This window comes from Panthera uncia, chromosome X (genome assembly GCF_023721935.1).
Source record: "Panthera uncia isolate 11264 chromosome X, Puncia_PCG_1.0, whole genome shotgun sequence".
Lineage (NCBI taxonomy): Eukaryota > Metazoa > Chordata > Mammalia > Carnivora > Felidae > Panthera > Panthera uncia.
In genome coordinates this window covers 97,963,480-97,983,271 of record NC_064817.1, presented here as the reverse complement: position 1 = coordinate 97,983,271, position 19,792 = coordinate 97,963,480, and the positions used below count along the sequence as shown (strand labels likewise).

Sequence of the window (19,792 nt, the reverse complement as noted above, 5' to 3'; positions counted from 1 at the left end):
CACCCAGGCACCCCATGTTCTCTCTCTTTTTTTTAAACTCTGCCACTGTTCACTGTTCCCTGTTCATACAGTCAGTTTGTTTACGTGTGTGTGCTTACCCTACTTCCGTGTCATTTGTATGACCTTCTCTGATGACCACCACTGTTTCTTGTGATTTCTCAAGTTGCTAAACAGGTTAGGGGAAGGGGAGAGAGGGTTGAATGGAAGGTTCATGTCTGCAATCTTTGCAGTGAGGTTAGTCAATGAAAAGAATACACACAAATGTATTTTTTGCTCTTCGTAGTCCACACTATAGTGTATTTTCTGAAAGACACGTGAGGCTGACCATTTGGTATAAAGGTGGGAAGTGACGATGACATGAAGTGAGGCTTCCTCATCGCGAGCGCTACCCCTGCTTGACCATGTGATCTTGGTCCGATAGCATGGGAAATCCATGCTTCATTTCCCCTGTCTTAAATTTAAATGTGTTTTTGGATTGTGCTGGCAGCTACATAATCGCAGTAACTGATGACGTCTTATAATGGGAACGGTATACAAGCGGAATGATATTTGCACCTCTCTGTCACAGAGCAGAGTAATTAAACGCAGTAGAAAACCACTTACTCAGAATGTCTAAGACCGGATCCTGGTCTAGATTAATTATATCAGTGTTTAGCCATTTTAATTCCAAATGAGCAAAATAACTGTTAAAGGAATGCTACTTCATAAGTTGTGCCATTTAGTGTGGTATGTAACGTATCGTGAGAAAAAAGTTTAAAATCACCTGTGTGTTGGAACGTACTTACTAATGTGAAATGTAAGATATGGTAGCAAATAAACCAGTTTTTAAAACATGAGTCTTAGAAAATGTTTATTTAGTGTTAGTACATTATCCAGGTCAGGTGTAGAATATGTCGGTGCCACGTACTGAATCGTGTCTCCCGCCAAATTCATACATTGAAGCCCTAACCCCCAATGTGATGGCATTTGGAGATGGGCCTTTGGGAGACTATTAGGTTTAGATGAGATCATGAGGACAGAACTGTCCTGATGGAATTAATGCCCGTATGAGAAGAGACACAGGGAGCTTGCTCCAGCACTCTCTCCCCGTCCTGTGAGGACACAGTGAGAGGGCGGACAGGTGCAAGTGAGGAAGAAAGCCTTCCCCAGAAACCGACAACACTGGTGCCTTCAAGTAGGCTTCTAGCCTCCAGAAGGTGAGAAAACCGGTTTTATGTTGCTTACACCTCTCCGCCTGTGGCATTTTGTCATGGCAGCCTGATGTGACAAAGTTAGCTGGCTATTTATCATTTTATTACCTCCAGATTTTGGTGAGTAGTAAATACATTTTTTGGTTTTATCATCGTTTGATAAAGCCCAAGATTTCCAAATGCAATCACTTTTCTCTTTTCAATATATTAAAGAACGAGCTGTATATATTTACAGAATTCAGTGCGTTGAAACTATTTTTACCCATTAGAGCATAAATGACCAAGAACATCACAATTCTTTTGCTACTAGCAAGATTCACAGTGATAATCATGTCATCATCTATTATAATTTGCCCACTGTCTTCATAATGCTTGCATTTGGCCGCACTGTGATATCACTAACCCTCATTATCATACTGTTAATTACCATATGAATGAGGTAAAATAAACATTCAATTAGTGAAAGAATGGCATGACTTCTCTATTGTGGGAAAAGGACATATAAAATTCGGCATTGTAACCATTTTTAAGTGTACAGGGGAAGATTATTAACTATATGCACGTTGTTGTGCAAGAGATCTCTAGAAAATTTTCATCTTGCAAAACCAAAACTCTATTCCCGTTGAACAACAGCTCCCCAGTTTCCCCTCCCTGAGCCCCTGGAAGCCACCATTCTCCTTCTAAGAGTTTGATTATATACCACGTATAAGTAGAACCACACAGTAGTTTTGTGACTGTATCGTTTCATATATAATACTCTCAGGGTTCATCCATGTCACAACATATGACAAAATTTTCTTATTTATTAAGGCTGAATAATGTTCCATAGTCTGTAAATACCACATTTTCCTTTTCAATTTATCTGTCAGTGGAAATTGACATTCCTTCCACCTTTGGCTACTGTGAGTAATGCTTCCATGAACATATATCTTCAAGATCCTGTTTTCATTTATTTTGGATGTATATCCACACGTGAGTCATGATCCCAGGGTGGTGGGAGTGGGGAGCCTGCTTGGGATTCTCTCTCTCCCTCTCTTTACCCCTCCCCCATTCATCCCCTCTCTCTCTCTCTCTCTCTCTCCCCCCTCAAAATAAATAAGTAAACATTAAAAAAAACCCAAACTTCTGTTGCAATGTTTAGACCAACAGAGGTTTGTTTTTGTTTGTTTGTTTTTACATTTTCAGGTCTTTCAAAAGGAGGTGCTGTATAAATTACATTAGAACGTTTGTGTTATAAAGGATCTAGTAATCGGTGCAAAACAAGTTACAAAAATCCATAAAATATAAAATAACATTTAATTCACTTAAAAAAAAACAGATCTAATACCCCTAGAGTTTTTTTTTTTTTTTTTTTTTGATTTTGGCATATCCATGAAGTATTACACAATGGATTTGTATAATAGGGCCCACCATTAGAACTGTTTCACTGAGGGTGCACCTGGGTGGCTTAGTCGGTTAAGTGTCCAACTTCAGCTCAGGTCGTGATCTCACGGTCTGTGGGTTCGAGCCCCGCATCGGGCTCTGTGCTGACAGCTCAGAGCCAGGAGCCTGCTTCGGATTCTGTGTCTCCGTCTCTCTCTGCCCCTCCCCCGCTCATGCTCTGTGTCTCTGTCAAAAATAAATAAACATTAAAAAAAAGTTAAAAAAAAATAGAACTGTTTCACTGAGTAACATTTCTAGTGGCTACTTGATTCACCCTAACCGTAGCCATCCTCATCTTTATCCATTGTCTTAATTCTAACATGTATTTAGAAAAGGAAAACCCTTATCCATGACTCATAGTTTCAGGAAATCCATTTTATGCTAATAGCATTTATTTGAAACCAGTTTGATATTCTCTGTGAGTAGATAGATGGTCATCATGAATGCAAATTGTATAGAATGAGAATTTATTGTACAGCCATAGTTATTTCGTTAGTAAACATGGTTAGGTCTTAGTGTGCAGATAAAAAAACAGTATAAACAAATCGCTCAGTTGTCTTTTTAAAGAAAGCCTGTTAAGCAATCTCTTCTGATATTTTTCAGGATCAACTTGGGATAAAATGATAATACCAACTAAGTTAAAGACTGTTAATAAGGATCACATAAATTATATAAGTACTGCTTCAATGAGAGTATTTGCTACTGAGAACTAAAAGGAAGCGTTTAATGATGCGTGCATGAGCATACTGAAATGGGCTTACAAATAAAGTAACCCATTACATGGATTTCATTATAAGTTGTTACATAGCTAATTCAGTCACAGAGTTTTATCTTCATTGTTTGCAATACATATGAATGGCAAATGTGAGAGAAGCACTATTGGTGTGGTTTGCTTTGAATCCCGGGAGAGACAACTAGCTGAGTGGCAGCAAACGAAGTCAGTTCAATGTCATAGTACCCAAGGCCTTGGACTAGGCTCCTCACTTCTCTATCTCTAAAATGGGCACAATGTATGACCTTAAAGCAACACATTTTCTTCAAAAACGAAGAAAGCATTCATCTCCTCAGAATATTTTCAAAATCCTTCTTCCTTAACGATTTTTTAAAATAGTCCAATTTTATAACATACTAATTATGTGAGCAAGAAAATACAGTAACAGCATATAGAGGGCCAAGAATAATAACACTAAGAAGCAGTAAATGAAGCTGGTAATATGAGTGTGTGCAGATTAATGTTTTGTTTTCATGGCACCAATGCAATTGATTAAAACTCTTCTAGAGAAGTTATTTCTTTTGGATTGTAAAAAGTCCCTAATCCGATATGGTGTGTTTTAATGACATATCCCTAGCCACAGTCTCTATGACAACAAGATATTGTGTACACGTTTCAGTCAGAAGGCTGGAAGAGCTGATAACATCTGAGTAGCCATACCTTTCGCCATCTTGAGCTGCTCTTCCTAAAGAGAAGAGGGACATGTTTTTCCTTTCTTCTTACTTCACAGGTACATATCTTAACAAGCAACAGAAAAAGAACTATAGCAGTTCCCCCCTTATCCGAAGTTTTGCTTTCTGCAGTTTCAGCCACCCCTGTCAGTCATGGTCCAGAAGCGGGTGATCTTCTTTCTGACGGATTGTCAGGAGGTCCATAGTAGTCTAACACTACATCACAAGCCTTTGTCATTCACCTCACTTCATCTCGTCACATAGGCATTTTATCATCTCACATCACCAAACAATGAAGGGTGAGTACACTACAATAAGGTATTTTGAGAGAGAAAGACCACATTCACATAATTTTTATTACAATATATTGTTATAATTGTTCTATTTTATTCTTAGTTATTGTTAATCTCTTATTGTGTCTAATTTATAAACTAACCTTTATCGTAGGTATGTATGTATAAGAAAAACATAGTGTGTGTATGTGTGTGTGTATATATATATATATATATATATATGTATATGTATATATAAGGTCCAGCACTATTCCTGGTTTCAGGCATCCATTGGGGGTCTTGAAACGTATTCACCTTGGGGGGGGGGCGGATACCGTAGTAGCAGCAGCAACACTGAATTCTTTGCAAGAAAGCTGTCTTCTAATCTAAATTCATGATAACAGTTGCAATACGAATTATATCGATAACTAATTAACTGAGTTCGTAACATCTACCAGGCAATATGCTAAGTTCTTAGCATACAACACTGGTCTGATGTCCATGCTCTTTACATACACTACTGTAGAGTATCAATATGCAATGCTTTAATAAATACATTTGGATATAGTGTAAGGCAAGACATCTACCCCAAATTAGGTTGGTACATGGTCACATAATTGATCAAATACCATTAGCTTATAATGTAGATGTTGATCCTGGTGCCAGTGTGACAGAGTTGCTGTGTATTTATTTACTATGAAAGCTTTTACCCATGGAGCACCGTACTTCTAAGTAACAGACGGAGTTTGTTCGGGGGTATTTTGGTATATACTATTTTAAAATGTCTCTGAATATTCCTGACACTTTATCCAGCGATCTACAGCCCCTTCCCTTGTGGGGTTTTATGTACTTTGAGGGAATTCTTTGAAAGGCGGTTTTGCTTGCAGCTTCGCCCAGTGAATAAAGCATCAGATAATATTTGTGAAGGTCTTTGAGAGATGCAGATGAAAGGTGCTTCCTAAATACAAAGCACTAATGTTGTATTCATGAAAATGGTTTTTCTTCATATCCTTTGCTCTAATGTTAAAGTCCCAAGGTGTTACTGCAGTAAGTACTTTAGAAATGCATGTATACCCCCAAATCATTTAGTATAGGGGGAAAGGCAAGTGAATGCACTCAGAGCACTTAAATAAAAATCATGAAATAGAGTCTGTTATCTGAAGTAAAAGGGACTGAGAGCATAATGAGAAAGCTAATCAATAGAGAGTGTTTGGTGTGGCTTGGAGGAACAGGAAAGGAGTCAACTGTTCTTATATTGACTCATGACTTCAATAATAGCTTCTTAGAACCGTTTTGAAGAAAGTAAGAAATGTGTGAAAATTGTGAAATGTTTTTTAACTGTAATGGAGAAGTTTTAAATAATCAAATATGCTGGAGTCAGATAGGTTTTCTCTTAGGTTACTTACCCAATGGTACGTGCATTTTATAGATTTTTCTGGCTTCAGTAACTGATCGTTCACTTAATACTATTAACTTAGTGGTTACTATGTGCCAGGCACTCTAGTAAGTGCTTTAGACACGTGACTTCATTTCATTCTCACAAAAACATTAAGAGAGATTTTACAGATGAAGAAGCAGAGGCTTGAAAAGGTTTGATTGCTCAGTATCAAACTGAAGGCAAATAGCAGAGCTATGATTTAAACCCAGAATGATTTGATCCTAATGTCTGTGACTTAACCACTGTGTCATTTGGAAATGTCACGAAGTACTTGCTAATTTAAGCAAGTCATATAGAGATGAGTTCCTCTACATAAGTAGATTAGTAGTTGAGAAAATACTCTGCTTGAGTCGTGTCATTCAACATAAACAAATGAAACCAACACACTCTCCTCTCTGTCTTCTACTTCTGAATACAAAGTGTTCCATAACTAATTAGGTTTAATTCCTTCTCTCCGTCGGCTTCTCCATCATTTCTTTGGAAAGTTATAAGCCGTAATAACATATCTCTATGCCTTGACCTGCAGCTGACTTTTGATGATCGCTACTAGAAAGCCCTGACTTGCCCATGGAAATCCTGTGAGTGAGAGTGCATGGGAAACACCTAGGCCCTGTACTGTGTGTACAGATAGAGGAAAATTGCCCTAGTGCTGCCACAGCAAGAATTTGGAGAGTGGGGAGCTGAACAGTAAGCCTGCCTGATACCACTTCCCGAGTAACAGAACTATGCTTGACGTAAGCTGTTTCCAAATGCTAACAAAAGACAACAATCCCATAGTACTATGTTCTTTCACTGTTAGAAATCTCACTCTGTGCAGGCCACCAAGACTAGCAAGTCAAGGCTTGCCTTTGTGAAGTACAAGGATCGCAAAGTGGAGCCATGTACACATGCCTGCATTCTAATTTTATTCATCTCCTTGCAGTGCTTACTTGCAGTTGGTGAGTAAACCAAAGGGAAAGCAAACTTGAATCAAGTCCAGGTTTCCATCACGCCCATCCGTGAACCCAGATCTCACTCTTCAGTCGGATGTGGTGTCGACTTCCAGTATTAATACACAGGAAGGAGCTTCCATGCACTCTCATTCACTGATTTCAAGCACCGCAAGAGGTCTCTTTGCATACAGCTTCACATCAGCAATGTGTGTTTAATCCTCTGTCCCTCTCAGCAGCTCTTCTGTCATACATAAAATGTTTCCCCTGAGAATCATTTGAAAAAAGTTATTGAAATGACCTCAATGTTGGTTAAAGTACTTTGTTAAAGAGTTAACTTTCTGTATTCCTATGCAATACTTTAATTTCTAGGGTTACCATTTATACTTATTAGTACAGTCTCATGTATTCATAGTTTCTTCAACATACGTTCTCATTTTTTCTTCTGTTTGTGCCGGCTGACTTTCTTCTCCTTGAGACAGGCTTTTTTTTTTTTTTTTTTTTCCCCTAAGGCATCTATCTATACCTTAAATCTCAGTGGGATGGGGGTGGGGAGAAACCTGTCTGCATTCACCAGGTATTCAGTTTATTCTAACATTATATTAGTAGATTCCACTAATTTGCTCATTTTGATGGACATTTCACTTGATCCACTGGCAGACACATCTATATCAATATATCAGTATATTTCCTAATTGAGCTTCCTTCTCATGACTTCATTAGCCATCTTCCAGTTAATGAAGTCTCAAGTGCAATCTATACGTAATTTGAGGCTACATGTGAAAAGACATCATTACAAAAGAATTTGTCAGATAACTTTTTTGTATTCTGGGTGATGTTCATCCAGAATCTTGCATTTTGTTTGGGGAACCATAAAGACCTAGTTAAATTGGAGGCAGTCCAGGGAGATAAGCAGTAATGTAATTGAGGGAATGAATCAGATTTTGAAGGAAAAATAAAATGAGTTAAATATGCATAGCTTAGCATAAGCAAAGTTTACAAGGAAGGCTTGGCAATATGTCTTAATGCTGGCACCTCTCCAACAAATACCTCTATTTAGCATCTCACTAAAATAACATGTTGAAAAACAGGAAAATGGAAATTTGTAATAATGAGGGAATTAATCAATGAACATTTCAGACAGAAAACTTCAGCTACAAGCTGTGCCCACACAATGCCAAAACAAATAGTAGGAATGGGAAGAATTCAATCAAGGAAGATATTTAGCATCACAAAACATTCTTTCACACCATAGTTGTTATAATTGCTTTTGTAATAAAAATCAACTTCACTGAATTCAAACAAAAATTTTGAATTTATTCAAATTAATTATATCTGCAAATAAACACAGTTTTTAACTTGTATTGACTAAAATTATGGGTGAAGTGTCTGGGAGATATAAAGATGATTCAGACCTAGATCCTGACATAAGACAAGGAGATGCATAGCTTGATTGCAGACGGGAAATAAAACTTACTCTGGCCTTCTTAGGAGACTCCCTCAGTAACCCAAAGATCAGGCAGAAAGGTTGATGGCAGCCAGTAGTGTTCTGCCATCAGACATCAAAATCACAGTTCTCAATTTTTGGGGCCCCAACATGTTTGAATAACCTGTACATGTGTAAAACACTCCTGTGAGAATACCAAGGGTTTTGTTCCCAATCTTCCCCCACCACCGTCCCACTTTCTTTTTTGGCATGCGTATAATAATTTTACAAGCAAGTGGATATAGTGATTAAAATGGTTTATGGAATCAGAGTTGTACCTGTTGCTAGCACCAGCTGAACCCCACCCCTTTCTCTCCCATCCAGGAAAGTACATCCAAATGGAGTCGGTGAGGGTGGCACTGTTAGAGGTATCACCTTGAATCCACCCTCATCTATCATTTTTAAAATAAATTATTTGTGGATTTTAGTCCTCTACTGTGGTAATGAGTGATTGCAAAACATTGGTATGTTTGGATCCTGTAGCTGAGAACTGCTGAACTCGAGCAAATCGTGGGTGAAATGTGAGAATTGTTTGGTCTTACGAATACTGCTGTAAGAGTGCTCTCTCCCTACTGCCCCAGGTGGGGGCTACGTACCTGTTCAGTTCCCAAGTGCAGAAGCTGGAACTCCTCTCCACCACTCCACTGGGTGTCCCTGGGTCCCCTTTGTTCCTAAAGTTGTGCTGGGGGAGAGGAACTATAGGGTATGGGGCAACTTTCTCACCAAATCGCCAGACATTATTGGTTAGATGATGGTGTTAATAATTGGTACTTTTTCTTCAGTCTTTATTGGAAATAAAGTTTGCGGTGGAGGGGCTAAAACCTTCCCTGCCTTCCCTAGTTCTCCATGCTTTGTTTTTATCCTGTAGGATTTTTTTTTTGTTTTTTACTTTTTGCTTTTTATTACTCTTAATATAGCTTGCCCTCATTATTTAACATATGGTAGCATGAAAAATATTTTTCTTCGAGCTTTAGACACAGTCATAATGTTTTCTTGATTTGTGCTCCGAACAGAGTTTCATTTTCATAAATAACATTAGAATGATTTTCATCCATTGCATTTTGAACAAATACAGGGTGACCATTTGTAATAGTCTAATAATAAAAAAAAAGCTCTGAAAATGAAAACTTTGTAAAATTCCAGAACATCTGTTATTAGCTAATTTATTAAATGATTCACTGTCAATTAATTCATAACCCTCCATTACCTACTTGGGAATAAATAATGAACTTGGGGATTGAAAATAACTGAAATACCTACATATGACTTTAGTTTGCGGATAAAGTAAATATGAACTTTTAAGGATCATTACTTTTTTATATTTTCTTTTTGATATACTTCACTGCCTAATAATGGAAGCCACAGCATCATTGTCAGCATAAGATAAAACAGGGCAATTATCTATTTCTTGTTTCCTGGTACATAATGGATAATAGAATTTCCTTCAAGACCACAGTGAAAAAGGCTTTGGCCAACCACTAATTTTCATTGTTAATTAATACCATATATTAATATTTAGAACTTGACATTTGAAATTCCAAATCCTACTATAAAGTAGAGCTCTTTTACCATTCTACTTAGAAAAACGAATAGGTAACAAATGTGTTGACTTCACTTTTCTTTTCTTTTCTAACATTGCCAGACGACTCTGAAAATATGAGCAGAGATGTAGCCATCCTGTGTTTTCACAGCCAAGAAGTTTAGGTAGTTTGAACATTTACTTCAATAATTTAAGCCAAACAGCATTTAGCCACAGATCTTCCTTTTTTTCTTGATTGTAAAGTCCTAGTTTGTTAGTCTTAATCTATGTCAGAGAGTTGACTGAGTTAACAAACCAGCCACTTATTGGCAACAATATTGACTATTATTCGTAAGATTGACTAATTGCACTATGAAAAGCCAACAGCGCACAGCACAGTTGGATCCCCCCTATAACAGATAGGGACAAATAGGTTGGGGGAGGGCTGCCTTATGGATATTCGGCCCAATATTATGCTTGTAGAACACATAGAACAGGAAAAGAGATTAATGAGACCTAGAAAATGGGAAGTTTAAACTTTCTGGAGGTAGACCAGCTCATCCTTTGAAGATAAGCATCAGTTTATGGAGAGACTGAAGCATAAATACGAGTTTCAGCGCAAACATGTCACAGGATTATAGGTGCTTCAGTGTTGACCTTTTTTTCCAGTGGTTGTAACAGACATCCACCTAACTGACAAAAATTAATAGAACATACTCTCTGACTTGCTTTCTTAGGAAGAGAACCATTCAAAGTCCTCAACTGATACCCTGGACAACAGTGCAGTAACCTAGAACCAGATTGAAACCATGTAAACTGGAAAACCTTACTTATTGTTGGCCTTTCCCCCAGATCTTCTGTGACTCTTCTTCTTCAGTCATGTGTTTTAATTGCCAATTGTCTTCTCTGTTTCTCTCTCCTACCTCTTTCTCTTGTTGTCTGTGTCTCGCCCGTACACATACCCATACATACGCACAGGTATCTAGTAGACATTGGCTGTTTAATAGACTTTATTTCTGTTCTCAATCTAATGGTTTATATAACTAATGGATCTGCTTGTATTAAAGGCTGTCGGTACGTTAATATTAAAGCAGTATTATTTGAGCCAGAAAAGTGGTAAGGTATACTTGTTGACTCAATTTTCTTCTGAAAACCAATTTTCTTACCTCCATATTCTTTGAGCCTCTAATAATAATTATACGGTTGAGAACAGAAATGTCCACAGCCAGATACACTTAAGACTAATTTGGTGATCACTGAGCACTATCAAGGTAATGGATATTAGCCATAACATGCGAATTTATAAACCACCTCCTCCCAGGTTGTGAAAGTGCCTCGTGGCAAGTGAAGAACTATAAAGTGGTAATACACATTTAGAATTAGTAGTAATAGTTAATATTAATAATAAACCTCATCTCTTTCTTTTAAACCATTTTCTTTTTATCCTCTCTCCTGCCTAGGAGGGAGAACAGCTCAGAAAAGCAACCCAAGGAACCAAAGGCTTCTAATTGGCCTCGAGAGACTTGACATAAGTAGTTATGGCAATAACCCCTGGTGCCTTGATGTTCTGTGCTCATGTAGATTACCAAGGCCTTCATAAGCATTAATTAATATTACCTTCTAAGAGTTCAGAGAGGTGGTTAAATACTAATACATTCCCATAATCCTTCATCAAAAATCTTTGGGGTCCTTTTGTTCCAAAATTTAGAATTTTTCCAATTTTACACAGCTGATGCCATGCATGCATTGGATATCATGTAACACCCAGACTGGGATGTGGGCCAGTACCCTTTAATAAAATTTGTCAATACTTTTATCAGCTAAAAGTATGAAAATTCTGCAAATGAAATAAAGTCCATAAACGTCTTCATATCTGTTTACATCGGGCTTTGCTGCCAAGTAAATTAGGGGAAAAAACTGGGTTTTCAGGAATTTTTCGATTCCAGAGTCGCAGACAAGGTATCGTCCAGCCGTCTTCTGTTTGGCCAGTGAAGTAATGAAACACAGACTTAAGGCCAGGAAGTGCAGACATGTTTTCTGACTCCTTGCGACCTTTTTCTACAGCTCTGAGAATATATGTGCTCCTTTTAGCCAGAAGCACTGCATCGTAACTTTGGGGGAAAAATTGTCCTAGTATCGGTACAGAAAAGTTTGATCAGTTAAGTACACAGATCTGGGGAAAACTAAGCGTGTGTCTACTTTGGTCACATTTTTCAGGGAAAAAAAATATCCATTTGGCATTACTGTATTAATGACAGTATTTATTTTTTAACACTTATGGGAAATTATTTTCCATGTACAGTCAGTTCTGCTACAGCTCTTGTTTTGAAAACATTAATTTGTTCACAGGCTACTGGTATCTTTGAGAACAATTTGAACATAAGACAAATTTCATGTCTGCATATGTGCGATTTCATCTGTTAGAAATACTAGGGGAAGGCAGAAAACTGCATCCAGCAGAACGAACCACATAGGAATACACAAATGCACGTATCCGCCAGCTATCTTCGTTCACCACGTTGTTAGGAGCCTCGCCCATCCACCTCTGGGGGTAGATCTTTCTGTGGGACTCAGACAACCCTCCTTCCATCACTCCACAGTAACTCCTAAGTTACAACCCATGGGACATACACTTTCATAAGCAGACTTCAGGTCTTGTGCCCCAAACTCCTCTTCCCCATGAGCCCTTTTCCAATGCATGATCTTGCGTGTAGTGCCTTGAATGTTAGAAATGCAAACATCACCTCATAGCTGAATTGATAGCTATACACACCTTATAGCTGTGTTGATGAAGCATAGGGGGCAAAACATCCTAATGAACTCTTTGATCAGTCCCCCCACAGTGTTTCTGGGTAGAGATACTCTAATTTCCGGTGAGGAGTTTCTCTAACTAAAAAAGAAAAAGCTATGCATGACCACTTTCTTTTGGACCACCATATACCTTTTGGAGACAAGGGCAATGTCATTTCTGAAGGTTTATACTTCTGTTAACAGTTCTGCCATGCCTAAAATGCCTTACATATACATTTTGGAGGAATTTCCCTCCCCCAAGAGATTTTCTTACTACGTTATTTTAGAACCTCCAACCTGAAACTGGATCCTGCCCAAGTATTTTATGTGAATTAGACCTTTCCATCTGAAATCTTAATTTACTTTCAGAAAGCTGTAGAAGTATGTCTGGATATCCACATTTACATGATCACTACCCACCCACCACCCACCCCCTTCTCCTTTGCGTCTCTCTCTTGGGCACAGAAATGTATGGTTGCCAGATACATCTGGAAGTGAGTTCATGTGACTCTTCACCCCTTGGAACTGGTGCTCTAGAGCTCCTGACACTGTACCCTAATGTAGTTTTCATTAGTGTTTAATGTTGGGAAATCCCATTTCATGGAGCCCAAGGATTAAATTACTTCATTTGGGAGGGAACCAGTTCATTCTCCATCTTTTTCCCGAGGTGAAAAAAAAGAATGAAGCTGACATCATTTGCGTTTCATAAGGGCTTAAGGTCTGGATGTATTCCACTCAATGCAGTAATCCAATATTGTGAAAGCTTTTAAAGACAATATGAACAAGCAGGGAAACCTCTGCATGTTTAAAATGTAGAAACAAAAATACACAATAAAATACATCTAAATCAACACACACATACATATATATTTGAAATAACTATAGAAGGTAGTTCTACCTGCAGCAGAAATGGTATGATATGTTCTAATAATACCACAACTGTACTTTTGAACGAAGTAGAATTTTTATCATTTTTCATAATAAGGAATTTGCCCAGATTTTGAGGCAATCCAGCAAGTAATAAATCCAGATGAGAATGAGTGATTCTTTCTTTTGAACAATTGTACTGAATAGAGACTTTCCATCTTTTGAACAACTGTACTGACACAAACACTGATTAAGCTAATAGATGTCATGTGTCCTTTGGCAGTATTCCGGACCCGACACCTAAAATTGATTCCTTTTCTTCTTCTGACTCTGGACTCCCACCCTGTTTCCCTTGCTTGCATCATTAAATTCATTGATTTAGATGGCAAATCTGTGGCGTGTCTCTGCTGCCCGTTTCATGCCTTGGAGGGGCATGATTTTAAGCGCCCTCTTTGGAAGGGTATCCTTGTCCTTCCCCATGGCTGTGGGAGAGATTTCACTGAGACCAACAAGGGGGAGACCTACTGCTCAGTGAACTGTCAAATAGTTACCCAGTGTCCACATCAGAATGAAAGAGCCCAGGGTTCGCTGAGGGTGGTTCTCTAGGTCCCAGTGGGGGAGCAAAATAAAAGTTTTTAGGGATCTTACTCTGTACCTAGCACCGTGCTCATGTGACATGCAAGAGAAGTAGAAGGTGGTCTTGCTCTAAGAAATACACAGTCTATTTTGGTAGATAAGACGAAAACACAGGAAAGCAAGGGGATACTGTAATACTGCAAACCCAGGGGCCCAAGCTACGATAAGAATAATAAATGTTAAAATCAAGAAGAGAATCATACTTATTTCCTGAAATGGCACGTGGAAAGAGTACTTGGCCAGGAATCATCAGACAGAGGCAGGCAAATTCATGCAAGTTGAGTGACTTTGAACAAGTCACTTCACCTTTCTGAGCCTTGGGTTCCTCATCTGTAAAATGGAGAGGGGAGGAGGGAATGCTGCACTGGGTTATCCCTGTGGTCATTTCCAGCCTGGAAGTTTCATCCTTCTACTGCATTCAATAAACAAGTAGTCACTGACAGACGCACTATGTCCAAGCACATTTGACATGAATTAAGCTTAATGGCTAGGGGAAAGGATTCTTATCTCCCCTTCACAAATGAGAAGTTAACATTTCTAAATGGCAGAGGCAGAATTCAAACCCAGGATTGCCATCCTCCCAAATCCTGTGCTCTTTGCGTGTGCAGGGCTGCATACCACTACACCCAACCGCCTTCCTTCTGACGCTGAAGGAGATAGGATCTAAGGAGGGAAGCAGACATATGAACAAATAGTCACGGTGTAAAGTGGTATGTCGCAAGTGAAAAATCCTGGAGATGTGGAGGATTCTGTGTCTCTAAATCTTAAGGAGGTAAAGAGAGCTCATGTGACAGAGATCCACAGGGTAGCGCGTGGAGCACTGGCCAGAGAGTCTGGAGATATGGGTTCTAGGTTGGGCCACGCCAAGTGTCCCTGGACAAACAGTCCTCTAGACATCAGTTTTCTCATCTGCAAAGTGAAAGGTCTTTTGGCTTCTAGCATTCAATGCTTCTTTGAGTCCCAAAGAGGGAGAGCATGCTTCTAGTTATGGTTGTGAGTATGAGCCCAGAGGTTTAAAAAAATTAATGAGATGTTAAGTGCTTGTGATGATATTTTTAGTGGATATGGGATTTGGGCCGGACCTGGAATAATGGGGTTGATTTCAAAAATTCATGAAGCATTTTAGTTCCTTTTAAATATACAAGGGTAGCTGACTATCTAGTGGAATATTTTGTATAAAATGAATGATCACTACTCCCCTCCCTATCTATCTTTTGTACAATTCCCTTTTTCACACAGCAAGGATATTTAAAGGGAGAGCCATCTATAGTAGAAAACACAGCCAAGAATTTGTCATGCTCTTGGGGAACCAGTATCATTTTGAAATATGAAAACCATGCCAGTGTCTTCAAACTTCAAGTTTGAGGTAGAAGGATGGAAAGAAGTTATTTTTTTCCCTGTGATCAGCCGCTGCAAAGTGAGTCTCAGCACAAACCAGCTGAGCCCTTTGCTAGGCATGGAAAGCCTCTGGCATTTTTCTGCTTTTCAACTCTCAGTCATTTGGGAGGTGGGACAAAGCCATGCTGTCTACAAAGTTTATCCAGAACGTGCTGGTGTTACAAGAGATCACTTGACATCTATTATGTTTCTCCTGTGGAAGAGAGGTGGCTATCAGCTACGATAGTGATTCCTTTTCAAAGGGGTTTAATTGGGGCATTTCTCATGGGCCAAATCCTAACTCGCTGTCTATACATGTGCCTGCCAGGAAAACAGTGGAAAAATACCAAACAACAGCAACAACAGAAGTCTGAGGACAGTGGTCCCAGGCTGCCCCTGCTACAAACAGGCAGGAAAAAAAAAAAAAAATTGTTTCCCTTCTGCCTAAGCTGCTGCTAATATGGCAGAGCTCCTAGAAAGGTGTGGCAGGTGGGGGGAGGGGGTGGACTGAGCTTTTCGTGGCCATGGAAATCTATATAATAACCTGAGCAAACTCCTTTTAGCCTGCCTTTTCCAAGCAGCACTGTTTCTTAGTTGGGGGCTGGCAAAGAGATGCATTTCACGCAGTCGAGTTACACACTCGAGAGCTGTTTCTCTGAAGCACGGATTTGCTCCTGTGTAGGCAGGCTAGCATCCTTTCCCGAGGTAAGCCAGAAGGTGGCCTTATACTTTTATTTGAAGTGTCGGATGATTTTTTTTCTCGCAACAAATTTGTGCCTTTCACTGGTATTTTCCGAAGTGAGACTTTTGCAACTGATGGAAATCGGCTCACTTCTGTTCTGTAACTTAGTGTCTTGTTGATGATTTATTTGTTCGGTAGCAGAAACTATGACAAATTGTGTGAGGCAGCCTCATTTACTTCTTAGCTGCTATAGCCCTGAAGAATTTACATGCAAATGCAACTGTGAATGTTTCACATTTCAGAAGCGTGCTGCACGTGTTTTTGTAAGTTAAGTGACATTTTTACAGATAGACTGAACTTAAAACTCTGCCCCCATCCCACAGGTTATATTATTCTGAAATCCTGAGTCTGACAAGCTGTGTTTCCCTGACTGCCAAGTGGGAGAGTAAGTCTCTATATTGTGTTCTTCTCTTTTCTTTAGACATGCAGAGCAGCCCACACAACCAGTTCACCTTCAGACCCCTCCCGCCTCCACCACCGCCTCCGCATGCGTGCACCTGCGCCAGGAAACCACCCCCTGCAGCCGACTCTCTTCAGAGGAGATCGATGACTACCCGAAGCCAGCCCAGCCCAGCTGCTCCAGCTCCCCCAACCAGTACACAGGATTCTGTTCATCTGCATAACAGCTGGGTCTTGAATAGCAACATACCATTGGAGACCAGGTACTTGAGCTCTTATCGATCCCAGTAACTTAAAGATTGGCAGAGGATGATGCCACTGAGCGCAGAAACTCATGTCACCGTAGACATCTGCAGCGACACACAAATGCACGCAGGGATACACCCCCAGAGGCTCGGGCAAAAGGCAGACCCCTATAAGCAGAGACGTGCACGCGGGCACACACGTCTGGATTCAGGCATGCTCACAGACATGGACGAGATCAGGTTCACGTGGAAAGATGAAACACAGATGCATAAACCCCCCACGGGCAGCCATCCACAAAAACCTAGGAAACGAAGCAATTATCTAAACTATCATCTGCATCCTCAAAGTAAAAGGCAGTTGTACCCTGTTGCAAGAAATTGCAACATTACAGGAAAATCCAGACACAGTTGGAGGAACGGCGATACTTCGGGTTTTATTGTAAGATTCTTTCGAAAAGTAAGCTGACTTCAGAGTTTTTAAAAAAGGAATTTTAAAACAACCTTTTCAAAAAGAACCTTTTAAAAAAGGACCTTCATAAACTGGAGGTCCGTGTGTCCTTTTAAAAACTCGATCCTGCCTTTAGGGTGAAGTTTGGTCTTTTGACCAAAAAGTTTGCCTCTGTTTTTCCAGCACTTCATGTATTTGGGTTTTCAGAGTCATTCCTCAAATCTCTGTCATGGGATTAAAGTTCTACTCCTCCCCCGTTGTAGAATAGACGTTAGCACTAGATGCAATTAAATGAGAAATTATTCATCTTAAACTAAAACAATTCCAACTTTCTAGTAAACATTACCTAGAAAAATGTTACATATTAAACATTACATAGAAAAACATTACCTAATAAAACATATTATTTTTTTAATCTTTTAAATTCAAGGACTGCCCCTTGCCTTCTATACGCCTTATTTGGACCTACTACTGAAGCTTTTTCTAAGCACATTTGTATGTAAACAAGGGGTATAATATATCACTTGATAAGCAATGTGTGGTGTCAACTCTGATCAATTTCTGTCCTAATATTTGGGAATTGGAATGGAAAGGGGAGGACTAATAAACCGACATTATAAGACTGCTTATTTTTTTCTTAGCATATTAAGTTATATGCCAGCCATGGCATCAGTGAGTATGTCATCACCAACAAACTGAGAGCATTATGGCTCAAATCCAGGAAATTCTGTATCATCCATCACTACTAGATTAAATAGATTCATAAAGTGATATTTCTGTTATCTCCCAAGAGAAAATACAGCAGTCCGCTCCGATGGTGAAGATAACCCAATGAGAACTGTACTAGTGACAGTGTTTGTGTATCGTTTCTTTCTTTTTTTTTTTTTTTTTAATTGAGAGAGGGTGGTGAATGAAGTGAGAGCAGCAGAGAACAATGGGTATCTTCAAGGAGATTTTGCTAATGTTGGTGATTTACTCATCTTCTTTAAAAATGTACTCATTCTTTTAATTCCTTTGTATGGCTTAGTGATAGAGAGCTAAGGAAGCAGTGGGGGGGGGGGGGCAATCTGGTTATCTAGCAATCATAACAAGCAAAACATACTTCCTTCCCTCTAAGAAGCCAAATAACAGGAAATCTGGAAGGAGGGTGGGGAATGGGCTCAGGCAAATGGAGAGAGAAAACTATTCTTATTTGAAATGTACATCTAGGCATGTTTGCACAAACTGCACCCACGGACCTTCTGTATCTATGCAAGGAATGTATTAATTGGTCTCAGCTTCTTAAGACGCAGAGAAGAACATAAGTTTTCATGTGAGATTGTGCAGAAAGTACCTTTTTAGTACATTTGGGAATATATTCAGTATCACAAGGACAAATTTTCTACAAACCTAGAAACCCCATCAGCCTGATGAGCTAGGGTTTTCCAAATATATCCTTTCAAGTGTTTGTTTCACATGCAGTCAGTAAAGGGTATCTCTGTGGGCACACTGGCACTTACTCATGAGCTGTGTAACATAACCTCTCTGAGCCTCAGCTTCCTCAGCTGTGAAAATGAATGTAAAAATGCCTGTCTCGATGTGTGTGGAAGATCAAGCTGGTGTGGCAGAAAGTGCTTCATACACTGCAAAGCATTAAACAATTCAAAGGTAGTACTGCTGTCCTTACTAAGTGGTCACCTGCCTCGGCTTAAATGGCTCCAAAATAGGTAACTGATTCATTCCTGAGGCATTCCATTCCACCTCCAGCAACTCCGGGAGGATTCCTACTGAACCGAAATCTCCCACCTCTTAACATTTCTCCCAGATCTGGTTCTGCGATCTCACAGAATAAATAAAATCCCTCACACACCCGATGGCCCTTCACCGTTCCTGATTCCGTACTTCTCTGACGTAAATGTTTCCCCAGTTCCCTCACCGTTTCCTCACATCGGCTGGTTTCAAATCCTCCAGCCTGGTCTCGTTAGAGCACAGTTCCACACTGCTGACCAAACTCCTCTTGAAGTGTCATGGCCAGGGCTGAATGCAGGTTGGGGGGGGGGGTGGTTATTAGACTCCTTGGTGGCAAGGTGCAGAGTTCGTTCAGGTCACCTCAAATAATTGAGAACATCTTTTCAAGATAAAGTAGTTGCCCCTTTCTGCACTTTCAGTTACCCACGCTCCACCGTGGTCTGGAAGCAGATGTTCTTCCTTCTGACTTATCGTCAGAAGGTCAGCAGTAGCTTCACACACTGCGTCATTGCCCTCACTTCATCTTATCACGTAGGCGTTTTATCGTGTCCCATCACCACAAGAAGCGTGAGTACGGTACAGTAAGACATTTTGAGAGAAAGACCACGTTCACATAACTTCTTATAATATATTGTTATAATTGTTCTATTTTATTATTGTTGTTGGTAATCTCTTAATGTGCCTGATATATAAATGAAACTTTATCATAGGTATGTGTAGGAAAAAACCTAGTATATATAGGGTTTGGTACTATTTGTGGTTTCAGGCATCCACTGAGGGTTTTGGAATGTATCCCCCTTGGATAAGGGGAGACAACAGTATTCTCTCAGTCAGGTGAGGCCAAGGGAGAAAAAGGGCCAC

General features: G+C 39.5%; 1 protein-coding gene across 1 annotated transcript in view; it reads left to right on the top strand.

Moving 5' to 3' along the window:
* TENM1 (teneurin transmembrane protein 1) overlaps nt 1-19,792 on the top strand; it is a 777,891-nt gene that overhangs the window by 422,628 nt on the left and 335,471 nt on the right. The window contains exon 6 of the mRNA XM_049644834.1: nt 16,533-16,773. Within this exon, the coding sequence (XP_049500791.1) occupies nt 16,533-16,773 (241 nt within the window). The remainder of the gene's footprint in view (nt 1-16,532; nt 16,774-19,792) is intronic.